Raw genomic sequence first — 17,011 nt, 5'->3', positions numbered from 1 at the left:
AATACCCTAGGAAAGAAAATGTGAACAAAACAGACTTTCAGGTATAAAAGGCATGTACAAATGTTATCAAGTACAAGAATTTTAGGAATGTTGTTTCCATGAATTCCTCTTGAAGAAGATACTAATCTAGTTAGTATAGTGTAATAATATATACTAGTTAGTATAGTATACATTTTCTAGTATAACCTACTAGAAAATGAGCTTCAGATGACTAACATGGCTATAGAGATATCAGTATAAGGACTGGTATTGCTCATTAAATAGTCAGTTGTAGAACTAAAGCAGAAAAAAGTTAAAAGGAGTGAGCACAGGATTAATGGCTATATGCTATGGCATGAGCATGTAGTACAACTGTAAAAGTAGGTAGTGATAATTGGGAGAATTTATATAAAATTTTTTTCAAACTGTTTGCAGTAATCAAATTAGTGGTGACAGTATAGTTACTGTTATTTTGACATTGTTGTGTTTATAATGTGAAATGAAACAATGATTATGGAGTATTCTAATTTTATCCCTTATGTTAAGAATCAGAATTCTTGGTGTAGAAGAAAGGAGATGCTGATGTAATCTGGAAGAGATCATTAAAAACCCTAATGTCGTGAATTTGAATTGAAAGTATCATTGTGGGCTGGGCATGGTGGCTCACACCTGTAATATTAGCACTTTGAGAGGCCAAGGCGGGCAGATCACTTAAGATCAGGAATTCGAGACCAGCCTGGCCAACATGGTGAAACCCTGTCTCTACTACAGATACAAAAATTAGCCCGGTATGGTATCACACGCCTGTAATCCCAGCTACTCAAGGAGCTGAGGCCCAAGAATCGCTTGAACCTGGGAGGCGGAGGTTGCAGTGAGCCAAGATCGCACCACTGCACTTTATGTCAGTATGAACTTCTGCAGTATTTCATACACACACCCAGTACACCATACATACAGCTCTGTGTGGTGAAAATAACTAGAAACAGTGACCAGCACGTAGCAGTGAGCATCCCTATTGACAGATTATTGTCCTCACATTTCCTACTGCAGGGAAAACAGGCTACTTGGAGAAATTACTGACTCAAGATCTAGGTAGGAAGTGTACAGGATGAGCCCTGTATGTCTTGTCATGCCAAATAGCAAATAAGCTTTCAAAGACTTTTAGGGTCATGTTTGAAGGATACAGGAGTCAAATTGGAAAGGTTACTAGTGGCGTAAGATGGGAAAATTTCAAATTTAATAGGGATAATAATAGAAAGAAATAGAAACTCATCAGATGTGCCTGTATTAATGAGTTTTAATGAGTGCATAATGCACCTGTACCAGCCTCAGTGCCTTGGAGATGAGCTGAAAATATGAACAGTACATGTAATGAATGATTACTTGGTAGTTTATCATATGCTGTGTTAAAGTATAGGATACTACCCATTATCCAGTTATTTATTTTAATATATATATATATTTAAATTAGACTTCAAGTTTGCAGAGGCATAGACTATGACTTTTTTTCTATTGTACTCAGTGGATATATTTTATGATGTCTCTCTGGAGGTTTTCTTCATCTAGACCTGCAGCCTTGTGGTTTCAAGGGCTTCTTTCTGGGTGTTGGTTAATGGGTTGCTGCAACACAGCACTACCATTGTCAAGTCATATTTTAGGAACAGTTGCTGTTATATCTGGAATTTAGACCATGAATTCTATATAAGTTCCAAAAGGGGTTATATCAGTCATCATTGCATGGAATGTACATGAAAATATCTTTCCTGATAATCAAATTATTTATCTAGTTATTTATTCCTTTCATCTTCACTGTGTTCCATAATGGATTTAGATAATTAGAAATAAGAATGCATGCAATAAATCAATGGCAGAATATAAAAAGGAATAAAGAATCACAAACTGGAAATTATATTTTAAAATGAAGACCCCAAACCAAGGAGAAATAATGAACAGAAGTCGAGTCATATGCTTGAGGCACACCAGCTTTCTGTTGGATAGAATCTCTCCCTGAGGGCAAGCAGGTTATGTGAAACTTAGTGGAATATACGTGCTTTCCTATCTTTGTTTTAAATCTTAAATACTGGATTGAATAGATTCTTAGGATGGAATGTATTTTTAAAGTAATTTTTCTTTACCTTAGTCCAAAAAACTAAAACAAAAAACCAGTTAACTTATTTATGGTTTTCTTCATAACTCTTTTTATCTCATGTAGTTTCATAGTCAAGATTTTTGATTACAGCTTTTATTAACCTCATCTCTTTAATGTTGATAATATTTTATATAATGTGGTTGAGTAAAGTGTACCGATATAGGAAATAGAGCAATCCTATTTTAATATAATTTGTTGGGGGGGAAATACCACATAATTCATATCTAGAGCGTTTTTCATCTGTTATCCCATGAGAATTTCATGAAGGATTGGTATGTGCTTTGCCTATACCAGAGCTTTGCGCTGATTTCATCTCTTTCGGCTTAGATTTGTGTGTATGATTTTGCAGTTATCCTCTTGGAATGTGTAAAATCATTACTTTTACATGAGATAGAAATATTTCGAGGCCTAAGGCTTACTCAAAATTCTCTTCAGTCTCTTACAGGCCTGAGTCACATTTCAAAATTGGAATTTTTCGTATTGCTAATGGAGGAACTATTTTTATAGTATTGTGAAACTATTAAAGAATAGGTAATGTTATATGGATGCTCCTTGACTTACAGTGGGCTATGTTCCAGTAAGCCCATCATAAAGTTGAAGAATCATAATTTGAACCATTGTAAGTTAGGGACCATCTATAGTTAAAAATATAGTTAAAAACTGTTACACTAGAGTATAGGTGAACTCAGGATGTGCACAATTAGGAATTTTTAAATATAAATATAGTTACCATATTACAGTTCAATTGGTATTTCAGTAACTACAAGGAATTTGGGGCAACTACAGAGTTTTAGAGGAAACCTTCCTGTTAGACCACTCCAAGTTCTGACACCAATTGGAAGTTCGAGGGGTTCCCAAAACCACCTCTTAGTTTTAATAATTTGCAAGACTCACAGAACTCACTGAATGCTGTTATACTTAACAGTTGTATTTTATTACATGGAATACCGATTTTATTACATGGATAACGATTTAAATCAGCCAGAGGAAGAAGTATTAATATATAGGGTAGAGTTAAAAAAAAAATACCACATGTGGAGCTTACATCATTCTTTCTTGGTGGAATTAGGACAGCCCAGCATACATATATGATAGTGCTTACCGAGTATTGCCAACCAGGGAAGCCCACCTAAGCCTTTGGTTTTTATAGTTTTCTTAGGGTGGCCTCAATTACTTACTGCCTGTGTGACTGTCTTTAGTCTCCAGCCCTTCCCAAATGTTGGGCTGATACCTTTAGTCTCCAGTCCTTTCCAGAGGCAAAACATAGTATGACTCAAATAAATTACATGTATCATAAATTACATTGGTAGATTGTCTAGTAGTCAAAGACACTCCTATCAGTTGTGCTATTCCAGGAGCCTAGCGATTATCTTCCAGTAGCTGAGGATAAAAGCCAGACCTCTCTTTGGGCAAGATTAGGCCTTCACTATACAGATAATTCCGTGGTCTTTAGGCAAGCTTTCCTATGATATTTGGACATCTTCATTTAGTGTAATGTTCATATGGCAGATACAGCAATAGTATCGGTTTGAATGTATCTGTCATTTGGAGGAGCCAATGCAGGGTAGTTGAACAAAACTTCTGGTCTATCCTATAAAGCCATTATATACGTTTTCATGTTTTTGTACTAATGTAATTACTTGTTTCCTCCTTTTATCTGTCACTATTTGTACTTGTACAGAACTATTTAGGATAGAAGTTACTTGATAGGTAGCTAAATGTAGTTATTCCTCAGGCTGGCCATTTGATTAGATCCTGAGGAGCCTTTAACTGAATCTCCCAGTGAGTATTCCTGAGATCAGATGCTATTGGCTATACTATAGTTTTAGAAGGTTTTTCTTTTAGTGATATATTATTTATCTACATACAAGTATTTGTTAAAGAGAGTTAGTGTAAAGACATGTTAATATATAACAGGATAATGAGAAGCATAAAGTAATTCTATAAATTTGCCCAAGATGATTTTTTTTTTAGCTTAGAAAACCTTATTTTGAAATAAGTTTGGAATCACAGGAAATTGCAAAGGTAGTACAGAAAGGTCCCATGTACCTTTCGCCCAGTTTCCCCCAACTATACTATCTATCCTACTCATGATAGGACTTCTTCCTTCCTTCACAGTGGGCAGTGGTTTAATCTGCATTTTATTGCCCCGTTACTCCCCGCTTTTCTCTTCTTTTTCTCATTTGCTGAATTTGAATGTTTATTTTCATAATTACACATAATTTGAATTTCATAGTAGTCTTTCTTTGAATTACATTTTAAATGTGGTATGTGGGTTGTTTTACTTGTTCTCCTTGTTGATTGTATCTGGATGGTTTTTGGAAAGATGCAGAGAAAGATTAGGATTTGTATAACTACCATTATTTTGCAGTACCTGGAATTATAGAATCATTAGTTTTTTATTCCCATAATTCGTAAATAATAGCTTCACTACCCGGTGGAAAAGATTAGTTTGAGAAAAGTTTACTGACAGAATTTTTTGAATAACTGTTTTCTCAAATGTAAGATGAACCCCAAATTAATGTTCCATAAAGAATTCTAATTTCTGACTGACAGAAAGGCTGTTTGTGATGTAATTTTACCAGTGTGGACTTTCTTTTATTACTGATGTAATATTTCTTTGACAAAATTAAGAGACAATTTCAAAAAGCAGTTTCATTTTAATATAATGCAGTATGCTGTTTTTATGAGTATAAAAAAGGAGGAGTAGGAAAATTAGAAAATAAAAGTATTGTTTTAGAAGAGTCCACTACCCTAACTTATATAAATGATAAAAAGGAACCAAATGGGAGATATTAATGTGATGTTGCTGGGAAGAGAAATGCCTGTCTTAAATTAGTGGTTGTCAGGGACCAATCCTCTGTGCAATATCTTGATTAGTGGTGTCTGGGTTGGGGCCAAGGTACATGCAATTAAAATAACCCTCTATAGCTGAATTCAGTGTCCAGCCAGAATTGAAACTATATAGATTAACTAATGTCGTATCCGCATTTCGGTCTTATGGGGGTAATATTTGTAATAATCATGTTTTTGGTACTGATGTTCTAGTGAAGTTAAAAAAAAAAATCACCCATAGAATGTTGCCCTTTCAATGTGATCGTTGTTTTAGAATGCTTTTTTTTGAGACAGGATCTTGCTCTGTCACCCAGGCTAGAGTGTAGTGGCATCATCACGGCTCACTACAGCTTTGACCTCCTGGGCACAGGTGATCCTCTGATCTCAGCCTCTTGGGTAGCTGGGACCACTAGCGCAGGCGTGGACCACTATTCTTGGCTAATTTTTGTAGTTTTTGTAGAGATGAGGTTGCTCAGGCTGGTCATAAACTCCTGGACTCAAGTGTTCCACTGGCCTTGCCTCCCAAAGTTCTGGGATTATAGGCGTGAGCCATTGTGCCCAGCATAAAATGCTTTTAAAGTTTTTAAAACTATTATTTTAAAACTAAAATCATAAAACTTTTAACCCAAATCTTATTTACTTTTGTTTAGGGACAAGGAAAATTATTCATTTTAGAAACTTTAATTAGTGTACATGTTTTGACTAATATTCAAATTATGGAAAACTTGAATAATGTTTTTACAGTAATAGATATTTTATCTCTTCCAAACATTTCTCAGTTTTCATGAATTATCAAAGTTGAAAATAAAGTTTTACCTGAACTTTCACTCCTTTTATTGACAGTTCTTAATATCTGGTTGTCTGGCTGCCACGTTATTTGCAAGATGTTACTGACTCAGAGTGGTTTTGAATGCCAGATGTTATTTTGCTGCTTCTTCCAGAAAATGGAATTTGTTGGGCTACTGTTCCACTTACCAATTGCTGTGTAACACATTATGTTCTCCAGAAGCAGGCACTGAGACAGAATGTGTCATGCAGGGTATTTATTAGGGGTTAACACCTGTAGAAGGGAATTGGAGAAAGCAGGTTTGGGTGGAGGAGAAGTCAGATTACACTGAGGCCAAAGCTTCAGTCAGCCCTACTAGGAGTTCTGAAGCATCTGTGGTCACCTGAGTTGTTGCTAGTTTAGTAGAAATGGCATGGTCTTTCTTATTTCCTTATCAGTCATTCAACGCATATGAAGTTCTCCAAGAAACACAGGCAGTTGTTTAAAGAGGCTCTCTGTAACTTTGAAGGAACCTGGCAGTGGGGAGCTATCTGTTGACATCTGGGGCAAAGCTCATCATTGAGGGAGAAGATAATGCATCTCTGTCCACCATACACCCTGAAACACTATAGTGACTAATAAAAAACAACAACAATTTTTTTTTTTTTTTTTGCTCACGAGTCCGAAATTTGGGCAGGACTAGGCAGCACCTAATTGTATCTTCTCTATGCAGCATGAGTTGCAGTAGCTCGCCTGTGGTTGGAAGAATCACTGTCAAGATGGCTCACACACATAGCTAGCCAGTTGGTGCTGCCCATCAGTTGGGAGTTCAGCCAGAGCTGTGGGCACGGGGTTTTTGTTCTTCCCACGTGGGCTGCTTGACTTTGTTAACAACATGATAAGTATGTTCCAAGAGCAAATGTCTCTAGAGAACAAAGCAGAATTGCATGATATTTTAATGACCTAGCCTTGGACGTCATAGCCAGCCTAAGTTCTATCATACTGTATTGATTGAGACAGTCACAAGAGTCCGTCCAGGTTCAAGCTGAAGGGACAATCTTCTTGATGGGTGAGTGGCAAGGTTCTAGATGAAAATGTGGAGTGAGAGATATTATTGAGGCCATGTTTGAAAAATATGGTTTTCTGTATTCATAAAACTTAAAAGTTCAGGGTGCCTTAATTGGAAATAGGGTTGGCTGCGTCTTTTAGAAAATTCAAATTAATAATGGTCCAAATGTATGAGGAGGGCTAGTGACTGAATGAGGTCCTTCTGGGCTAAGGCCCTCACAGAAGCAACTAAAAATCTGAGCATAGCACAAAGACCATTATCCTAAAGGCACTAAAGAGTGAACAGAAGCGGGGAGAACCTGATTGGGAATACATCCTCAAAGAAGATGGAGGTATATGAAATGACATCTCATGTTTTGCAGCTCTCAGCCTGGGGCTGGGTGAAAATGGCATGGTGTACATTGTGGCATGGGAGAAGATAACAAGAAGATAAGTAGAACTCTGGTCTCTATGGCCTGTGAAAGCTGAATTTGGGGAAACTATGTTTGTTAGAGAGGGGATCCAAAATCTGTCTACTGACAGCTCGCATGACCCCTGAGTGATAGCTTCACTCAGAGCTGCTCAGCTAAAGACAAAAGATACGAAACTTCTTCCCAAGAAACAGTTTGCAGTTTAAATGTGTTTAATCAGCTGATTAAAAAAAGAAAGAAAAAAATGCTAACTGGAGAAAAAGAATCCAGAGTTTTAGAAATTTAGCATTTATTATGTTCAGGGAACATTCAGAATTACCCAGTGTATAAAGAAAAAGGAGTATGTAACTCCTTTACAAGAGAAAAGAGTATCCCTGAAATGACCCAGATGTAGAAATTATTAATAGCAGACTAGGATTTTTAAGTGGCTGTTACAACTATTCTCAGTAAAGGAAAATAAAATGTGTTCACAATATATGAAAAGATAGGAAATCTCAGCACAGAACTAGAAACAAATCAAATGGAAATTCTAGAAATGAAAAATACAAAATCTGAAATAAAAATTTTCACTGCAAAAAATTAACAGCCTAGTGGAGATGACAAAGTAAAGACTTGAAGTTAAATAAGCCAGAAGTTATTGAAGGTAAGAGAGAGGAAAAGATTAAAATAATAGTAGTCCAAGGACCTGTTAGAAAATATCACAAGGTTTTATGTACATGTACTTTGAGATCAAGAAGGAGAGGAAAGAGAATGGGCCAGAAAAAATACCTGAAGAAATAATGGCCTCAAATTTGATGAAAGTTATAATTTTATGAATTTGAGATGCTCAAGAAACACCAGGGGGCCGAGTGCAGTGGCTCACGCCTGTAATCCTAGCACTTTGGGAGGCCGAGGCAGGTGGATCACGAGGTCAGGAGATCGAGACCATCCTGGCTAACACGGTGAAACCCCTTCTCTACTAAAAATACAAAAAAAATTAGCCGGACGTGGTGGCAGGCGCCTGTAGTCCCAGCTACTCGGGAGGCTGAGGCAGGAGAATGGCGTGAACCCGGGAGGCGGAGCTTGCAGCGAGCGGAGATCGCACCATTGCACTCCAGCCTGGGCGACAGAGCGAGACTCTGCCTCAAAAAAAAAAAAAAAAAAAGAAACACCAGGGAAGATAAATATGAAAAAGGCCATGTCAAGGTTCATTATAGTGAAACTGTTGAAATCCAAAGACAGAGAGCAAATTTTGGAAGCAGCAAGGAAAAAATGACAAGTTACATTTGGGGGAACTACAATTCCATTAAGAGATGAATTCTCATTAGAAAATAAGGAAGCTAAAAGAGAGACTTAACCAAGAATTCTATATATCCAGTGAAAATATCCTTCAAAAATAAATGTGATATGATATTTTTAAGTAAAAGAAGAACAAAAAGAACAAGAGGCCAGGGGTGATGGCTCATGCCTATAATCCCTGCACTTTGGGACACTGAGGCAGGCGGATCACTTGAGGTTAGGAGTTTGAGACCAGCCTGACTAACATGGTGAAACCCTGCCTCTACTAAAAATACAAAATTAGCCAGGCTTAGTGGCGGGCACCTGTAATCCCAACTACTCAGGAGGCTGAGGCAGGAGCATTGCTTGAACCCAGGAGGTGGAGGTTTCAGTGAGCCAAGATCATGCCACTGCACTTGAGCCTGGGTGACAGAGTGAGACTCCATCTAAAAAAAAAAAGAACAAAAGAATTTATTGCCAGAAGACCTGCACTGTAAGACATGCTAAAGGAAGTTCTTTAGGCTGCAGGGAAATGATACTGCATGAAAGCTTGGATCTGCAGAAGGGAATCCAAGGCACTTAAAATTGTAAATGTCTAGATATACATACTAGACTATAAATTTTTTATTCTTACTAATTTCTTCACAAACCATATGACTGCTTAAAGCAAAAATTATAACATTGTCTTGAACTCATCAGAGATTTGAGGTCATAGGGCAACCAACTAACCTGAAATCTAAGAAATGACAGGTACCTCCAAGGAAAAGATCATTGAGGTACAAAGGAGAGCAGAGAGCTGCATATTAAGAAGGGGCAGCATTAGGGGAATGGAAATTATGCTTCTGGGAAAAGAGGAACCAGGAAAGGAAACTGAGAAGCATTAATTTTAGTTGGGAGAAAAAATAGAGAAGAAAGTGGTATAGTTGGGAGAATAACCAGCAGCGTCAGATGTCATAGAGAAGTCATTACAGGATTCAAACTAAAAAGATGCTACTGGATTTGGCAGTGAAAAGGTCATTTGTCATCTTAAAGAGTATTTTCTGCATAATGAATAGGGAAAGGGAAAGCCAAAAAAAAACTTTTGGACAACTTCTTTTCAGCACTCAAATTCCTTTTAAGAATTGATCATACATTTCAGTGGTAATGTAAGGAAGAGGACTTGCATTTTCTTGGAGCAGGTATAATCATAGATAACTTTATACTTATGACCTTCATTATTTAAAAAGATTTTACCAAATATGGAATGCAAAACATTTTCTAGGAGGCCTCTAGTTTTTATTCTTATGTAGTATTGTAAGATGCCAAAATCTTAGCTCAGTGATTAAATTATTTGTACAGAGAATAGGTAGATGTTTATCTACGTACTTTTCTTTGATCCTACTTCTTCAAGATGTTGGAACCTTTTGGGTTTGTGGGTACTGTCAATTAAGTGTAACCTTCTTTCTATTCAGGTGACACTAGAGAGCTCTTGCTATTCCTCCTCTCTTGAGCCCCCCTCCCCCAAGTTTGAATGAAGTATCTATGCTTGTTTTTACTACCTATTGAGAACATCCTTATGAAGTAACTAAGAGCCTTCTTAGTTAATAGATGTTGGTCAACAGAGGCATTGAGGCACCCCCACTCCCGCCCCTAGTGAGCACTAGTGGGAATTGGAATGTGTGGCTTCTCTTCACTTTGTTTACACTTGAGAGTACAAAAAGAACCAGGGTGGTCCTTGTATAAGTTCAGCCTAGTTCACATCATACTTTGCCCCAAACATTTTTCTTATGACTACTATAAATTTAGATTTAAATGAAAATAATAGGTAAGTCTGAAGGAAAAAGGAAACCACAGAAGGCCAAGCTATAGTCTTGGTCAAATGTTTTCTTTTGCTCGAGGTGATAAAGTATGTGAATTTATGTAAGTTTTACGCCTTACTTTCACCTGGTAATTTAGTGAAATATTCAGCCCAGCTAGATGGAAAAGCCATTTTCTCTCTTACCCTATGAATCCTTCAAATTCTGCCTCATACCAGCATTATCTATTATATTGCCTCACCCCCAAAACAAAAATAAAACTTAAATATTTTCAAACACAGCAGATGACTAGGGAGAATAAATAGCCCACCCTCCTGAGGCCTCGTTATTTCGAAGGTTAGGAGAGTTTCCATCTGCCCAAATAGTGACCATTTTAAGAACAGAGACTTCAGCCATGGAATAAAATGAGTAAGGATGTGGAGTGAGTCAGTAGGCTACATACTTTATTAAATGTATAATTGTACTCATTGTTGGATAAACAGAGACCAATTAATATTGTCATTTTAACATCATGGTGCTTATCTGTGATATTGATAACCATTAACTGTTTGGACTAAAATATATTGCTGACTGCAAATGATCTTAGTGGCTTAGTGAAAACATTTTCATATTCTTTGATTAAATGATTCAGACATTTACACATGTATTTTTGGTTTTTAATTAATTTTAATCAAACAATACTTAATACAGTAAAGAAAAAACTAATACAAAAAAGGTTATATTGAAAAGTAGTCTCTCCAGCATACCTCTTATGCCTGCTCCCTAGTGGCAGCTATATTCAATTCTATTTTTTAAAAGTTATTTAGCCCCATATCTCTAATGTCCTGATATGTTGATGTTTCTAGATTTGCGAATTTTGGACAGTTTGTAAAGACTTCTATTGACTGCCTTCTATGCTAGTGGAGGATTTAGCTGTTTGTATTCCTCTTTCTACTTTTCCTCCCTGCATTCTCTCACTATACTTTTATCACTATTTTTGATCTTCTTGGTAGATAATGGTTGCATTTTTGAGACTTTGTAAATATTGTTTATTGCTGAGCCAAGAAATATACTATAATTTTTTTCCTTTCTTATCTATTTTTCCTGTAATTAATAATAGGCTCAAATTTGTTTTCAGTTGTTTGTCAGTACTCTTAAAATTTCCTTTTATGTGTACCAAATGCCTAACAGTACATTTTCAAGTATTCGAGTACATCAAATCATGTATCAAGTCAATTTAGTTCCTTTCTCCCAACCTTGTAGGCAGTTATAATTCAGCTTCCTTGGCTCTGCATTATTTATCATATGTATGTTCTCCATCTTTGAAAATTGTGTTGACACCCATTATCTTCCATTGTCTTTTCTTACATTCACTTGTGGGTTTCTACCTTTTAATTCTTGTATTGTCATTTTACTGTAGTTCTGGAGGGAGCAGAGATAAACATGTTTACTCCCATAAATATTTTTGGGGTGATGAGGGAATAAGAAGAAGGATTTCTGTTTTCTACTTTTATGTACTCCTATAGTGCATAGTATTGCATTTAATTCAGTGCTGTTGCATGCTGTAAATGTTTAATTAATGCTTATTGAATGTTAACTTTGTCAGTTGTTACATTCTTATCCCAACCCTCACTCTACCCCCAACATGCTTATGGGATCCTGAAATTTTATTTCCTAAAACCTGTCTTTCTCTCAGCTGCTAATATATAACATAAGATTATTTATACAAGAAGACTATGTATTGATTTGGAAGAAAATGTGAAGTGATAAGAGTAATGTTGAGCCCTTTGCATTTTAGTGATTTATTGAGAGTTTACTGAATGTTTTGAAACTAGAATCTGGTTTCCAGAGTCTGAATTTTTAAAAATTTAGTTAGGGGTGTGCGTGTGTGCATTTGTGTGTGTGTGCGTGTGTGTGTGCGCTCATGTGCACGCACTTGAAAAGAGATAGGAGTCTTGCTCTCACCTAGGCTGAAGTGCAGTGGCATGATCATGGCTCACAACAGCTTTGAACTCCTGGGCTCAAGTGATCCTTCCACCTCAGCCTCCTGAGTAGCCTCCTGAGTAGCTGGGACCACAGGCATGCACCACAATGCCTAAGGTTTAATATTTTTTTTTATAGAGACAGAGTCTCACTATGTTGCCTATAGATGAGATATGTAAGTTCTCTGTGGAAAATAATTCATAACTGAAGAATATAAAAGAAGACTTATAGGTTTAGTGTATATACAGATGGGAAGTGTCATATTGCAAAGATGTCAGTTCTCTTCAGATTAATCTATAAAATCATGATTCCCATAAAAATTTCAATATGTATTATAGAATATATTAAGCTAATTCCAGCATTGATCTAGAAGAGTAATGGCAATTAAAAAATATGCTCTACCGATAGAAAGCTCATTATTTTATAATTAAGACACTGTGGTATTGGTGCAGGTAGAGGCATATGGATAGGGTGGCCATTCATCTTGGCTTGTGTGGAAGAGTTCCAATTTATGCCTGTTATCCTGGCAATTATTAATAGGCTCCCTTTCACTGTAAAGATCGTCAACTGAAAAAAAATAGAGAGAGTAATACAGCAATATTTTTGCTCTTCTTGAGACTCCTGAAACAAACCCACTAAATTTATGACCTATGTGGTATTAGATAATAGTGGTGAAAGGATATCATTCAGTAAATGGTGCTGGGGTAGAAAGAAATGTAACTGCCCTTTATCTCACACTACACACAAAAATTAATCCCCGGTAGATTTAAAAACTGGAAAAGCATAACTTTAAAACTTACACAAGAGAAAATTAGGACACCATCCTTATGATGTCTGGGAAGACAGAAATCATAGTATAAATTATAAGACTACATTAGTATTATATATATATATATATATTTCTTTTTTTTTTTACAAATAAGAAGGACATTAAAAACAATGGAAAAACAAGCCCACATGCAGGGAGAAGAGATTTGTAACACATAATGAAGAACTAAGTTCGAGTAAATAGAATCCCTGAAGATTAAACAAAAAACAGTGCACACACAATTTTTAAAACGGCAAGGGATATTAACAGGCATTTTATAGAAGAGGAATGTAAAATGACCAATGATACCAGTGATAATATGAAAAAGATTCTCAACTGTATTCGTAATCATGCTAGCAAAGTTGAAGATGTCCATATCTTTTTAAATCTCAGAAATTTCACTTCTACATCTATAGTCTGGAGAAGCATTCAAATATGAGTACTAGAAGACATTTATTAAAATATTCATCCAGCATTCTGTGTTTTAACAAAATAAAAATGGGCAACAATCGAAATTCCTTTATCAGGAGAATTGATAAATTTTGATACGTATATAATTAAAATTAATTAAAATTAATGAATTAAAACAATATGTCCCAAAATAGATGTTTTAGAAACATATATACACACACATATATATGTTTGGAAACATACACACACACACACATATATATGTTTGGAAACATATACACACATATATGTGTTTGGAAACATATACACACATATATGTTTGGAAACACACACACATATATGTTTGGAAACACACATATGTTTGGAAACATACACACATATTTATGTTTGGAAACACACGCACACATATGTTTGGAAACACACATGTTTGGAAACATGCACGCACTTATATGTTTGGAAACATGTTTGGAAACACGTATGTTTGGAAACGTACACATATATATGTTTGGAAACACACACGTATGTTTGGAAACATATACACATATACACACACATACATATGTTTAGAAACATATACACATATATGTTTGGAAACATACACACACACACACACACACACACACACACACACACACACATATATATTTTTTCTTTTGGAGACAGTTTCTCATTCCATCACCCAGGCTGGAGTGTAGTGACACAATCACGGCTCACTGCAGCCTTGACCTCCCAGGCTCAGGTGATCTTCTCACTTCAGCCTCCCAAATAGCTGGGATCGCAAGCATGTGCCATCCTGCCCAGCTAATTTTTCATTTTTATTTTTTGTAGAGAAGGGGTCTCACTGTGTTGCACAGGCTGTTCTTAAACTCCTGGGCTCAAGTAATCCTCCCTCCTTGCCTCCTTTGGCCTCCCAAAGTGCTGGGATTATAGGCATGAACTATCACACCCAGCTGATGAAGCATAATATTTGAATAAACCAAGTTGCAAAAGGCAATGCACAGTTTGGTGTCATTTATAAAGACATTTTAAAAAGCACATAGTTTTGTGATGTTGTATATAGGCATAATAGTATAAAATATGCATGGATACAGTAAACACCAAATTTAGGATAGTAGCTGTGTCTGGGTAGTGGAGGGAGAGGATGAGATCAGGAACAGTAATAGAATACTTACGTTTTTCAGTACTATCTGTAATGTCTTGTTAATTTTTAGTATTTTCTATTTTATTAATTTATATAGTATTATGAATAAAATATATTCACGTAATATGCTTTATGTATATGTATATATTTTATACTTACTGTCTATAAAATAAGCAAAGATATTATTGATGCATATAAATCCTGTCTTTACAGTTCCTTTAATCTCCTTTACAATCTAAGAAGTACTATACCAGTAGAAGTAATTCGTAGTGACTGTATAGCTTAATTTTTAAGATAAAGAATAAAATATTTTTTCCTCATCTAAAAATGGTCTTAGTAATTGCTAAGCTTCCTTCCAGAACTAAACTGTACTTCTTTGATGTTTCCCCTACAGCAGATCTTTTTCGACAGGTTAGAATACAGTCAAATGTTGAAGATTATAAAGCTAATACCCTATACAGATTGTTGTTTTCAATCACCCTGTCTCTCTTTAGCAACCATCTATCATCTACAATAGGGGTTTGAAAACTTTCTCTATAAACAGCCTGAGAATAAATATGTTAGGCTTTGTAGGCCATGTGGTCTGTGTCACAACTACTCACTTTGCCTTTGTAGTGTGAAAGCAGACATAGGCAATACCTAAATGAATGGGCATGGCTGTGTTTCAATAAAACTTTATTTACAAAAACAGGCAGCAAACCAGATTTGGCCATGGGCCATAATTTACTAACTTGTGATATACAACACACTCAGAGAAATTGCTTCAGTAATCAAAGTAATACTGTTACAATATTTTACCCTTATTATGGATGGTAAAACTGAAGCATAGAGATCTTAAATGGCATTATTCAGGTTAAAGTAGCCCTCCCATATTCCTGTAATTTACATGGCAATGTAATTTATTAAAAAATATATAGGTTCTCCAGAGATTCTTTTTCTTCCTCTAAAAGTAGAGTGAGTATAATCTCTTAGTTATTCACAATTACAACCTTTACTATGATTAGAAACTTAATATTGTTAAGTCCCTGAGAATCTTCTTTACAGAACCATTTTGTATGTGATTATTTTTCTAAGGTTTGCATTCACATGCAAAAAACAAATACAAAAGCTGGTGTATGATATAGTTTAGATTTGGATATCTTACACACCATTGACTTAACATCCAAATACAATGAAAGCTTTAAATAATATAGACAATCTATTAGGCAGTTGTTTTAGTTCTTCTGTAAAATCAACTTATGAAGCAATTTCTTTGTGTTGTCATGACCTGCAGTAATTGAGACTTTATCTATCTGCAGTTATCTTAAGGTCTAGAAAGTATATTTTTCCCTGTCCAGTTTCATGGGCTAGAGGATAGTATTTTTTGTGGTTATCAGGTAATGTTGACTCTTCTGTATGCAGAAAGTAGGTCTACCATAGTCACATTGGAATCTGTGTAAATCAAAAGGAAAGATAGTAAGATTAATTTAACCAGAATGAAAATTACCACACTACTTTTTATCTCTAGAAGAATACTGAAATTACATGTGTTTGAGAAAGTTTTAATATGAATCAGAACCAGGATTTGAATTAATAAAGTAATTAAATAGATTTTCTTAGAATATTACTTCTAAAATAAGTTGAGATTTTTTTCTGACAAAAAGAATATCTTACCAAACAATGAATTGCTTATTTTTCCACTAAAAATTGAATTTATTTATTTTTTCAGAGACATTAAACCTGACAATATACTGATGGATATGAATGGACATATTCGGTTAGCAGATTTTGGTTCTTGTCTGAAGCTGATGGAAGATGGAACGGTAAATAAAGATAAATCCTAAATTATTTTGTTCACAGACATTTCCCTTGCTATTTGTCTGATATATCTGTTTTAGAAACCATCTATTTATACTATCTACCCGTCCATCCATCCATTTGTCTATCTATGCGCCACCTCCTTCCACAAAGGCATTTGGGCATATTTATAGTGGGGTTTGTCTAAAAAGTCACAAGCCATTTCAGCTGCTCATATCAGTGATCTTAAGATTGATAAAATATACCCTTTATGAGACCCTTGTTTGCTCCTTCTTTAGCTGGCGACTTCTGTTGTACTTTAGATATTTCAAAGTTCACTGGGGGTAAAAGAACTAAGTCTCACATAGAAAAAGAAAACGCAGCTTTGCCCGCACTTTTACTTTTTTGTCTTTCTTTCCTAAATTGCTTAGTTATTCTAAGGGATAGTGTTCAACAAATGAATCCCTTTTTCAGAAAGTTCACAAGTTGATTTAGTTTCATGTTCCCATTTGCTTAACTTTTGCTAACCCTAAACCCGTCAGTTGGTTTTTTTTTGTTTACTTAATAGCTGGGCATGGTGGTGCGCACCTGTAGTCCCAGCTACTGAGGAGTCTGAGGTGGGAGGATCTCCTGAGCACGGGAGGCAGAGGTTG

General features: G+C 35.7%; 1 protein-coding gene across 20 annotated transcripts in view; it reads left to right on the top strand.

The window, feature by feature from the left end:
* Window positions 1-17,011, top strand: part of CDC42BPA (CDC42 binding protein kinase alpha) — a 323,893-nt gene that overhangs the window by 138,793 nt on the left and 168,089 nt on the right. For all 20 annotated transcript variants that reach the window (XM_055371555.2, XM_055371684.2, XM_055371673.2 and 17 more), the window contains exon 6: window positions 16,291-16,384. In XM_055371555.2, the coding sequence (XP_055227530.1) occupies window positions 16,291-16,384 (94 nt within the window). The remainder of the gene's footprint in view (window positions 1-16,290; window positions 16,385-17,011) is intronic.

Source organism: Gorilla gorilla, chromosome 1 (assembly GCF_029281585.2).
Source record: "Gorilla gorilla gorilla isolate KB3781 chromosome 1, NHGRI_mGorGor1-v2.1_pri, whole genome shotgun sequence".
NCBI classification, from domain to species: domain Eukaryota; kingdom Metazoa; phylum Chordata; class Mammalia; order Primates; family Hominidae; genus Gorilla; species Gorilla gorilla.
Note: the sequence above shows the minus strand (reverse complement) of the source record. Positions and strands in the feature narration are given on the sequence as shown.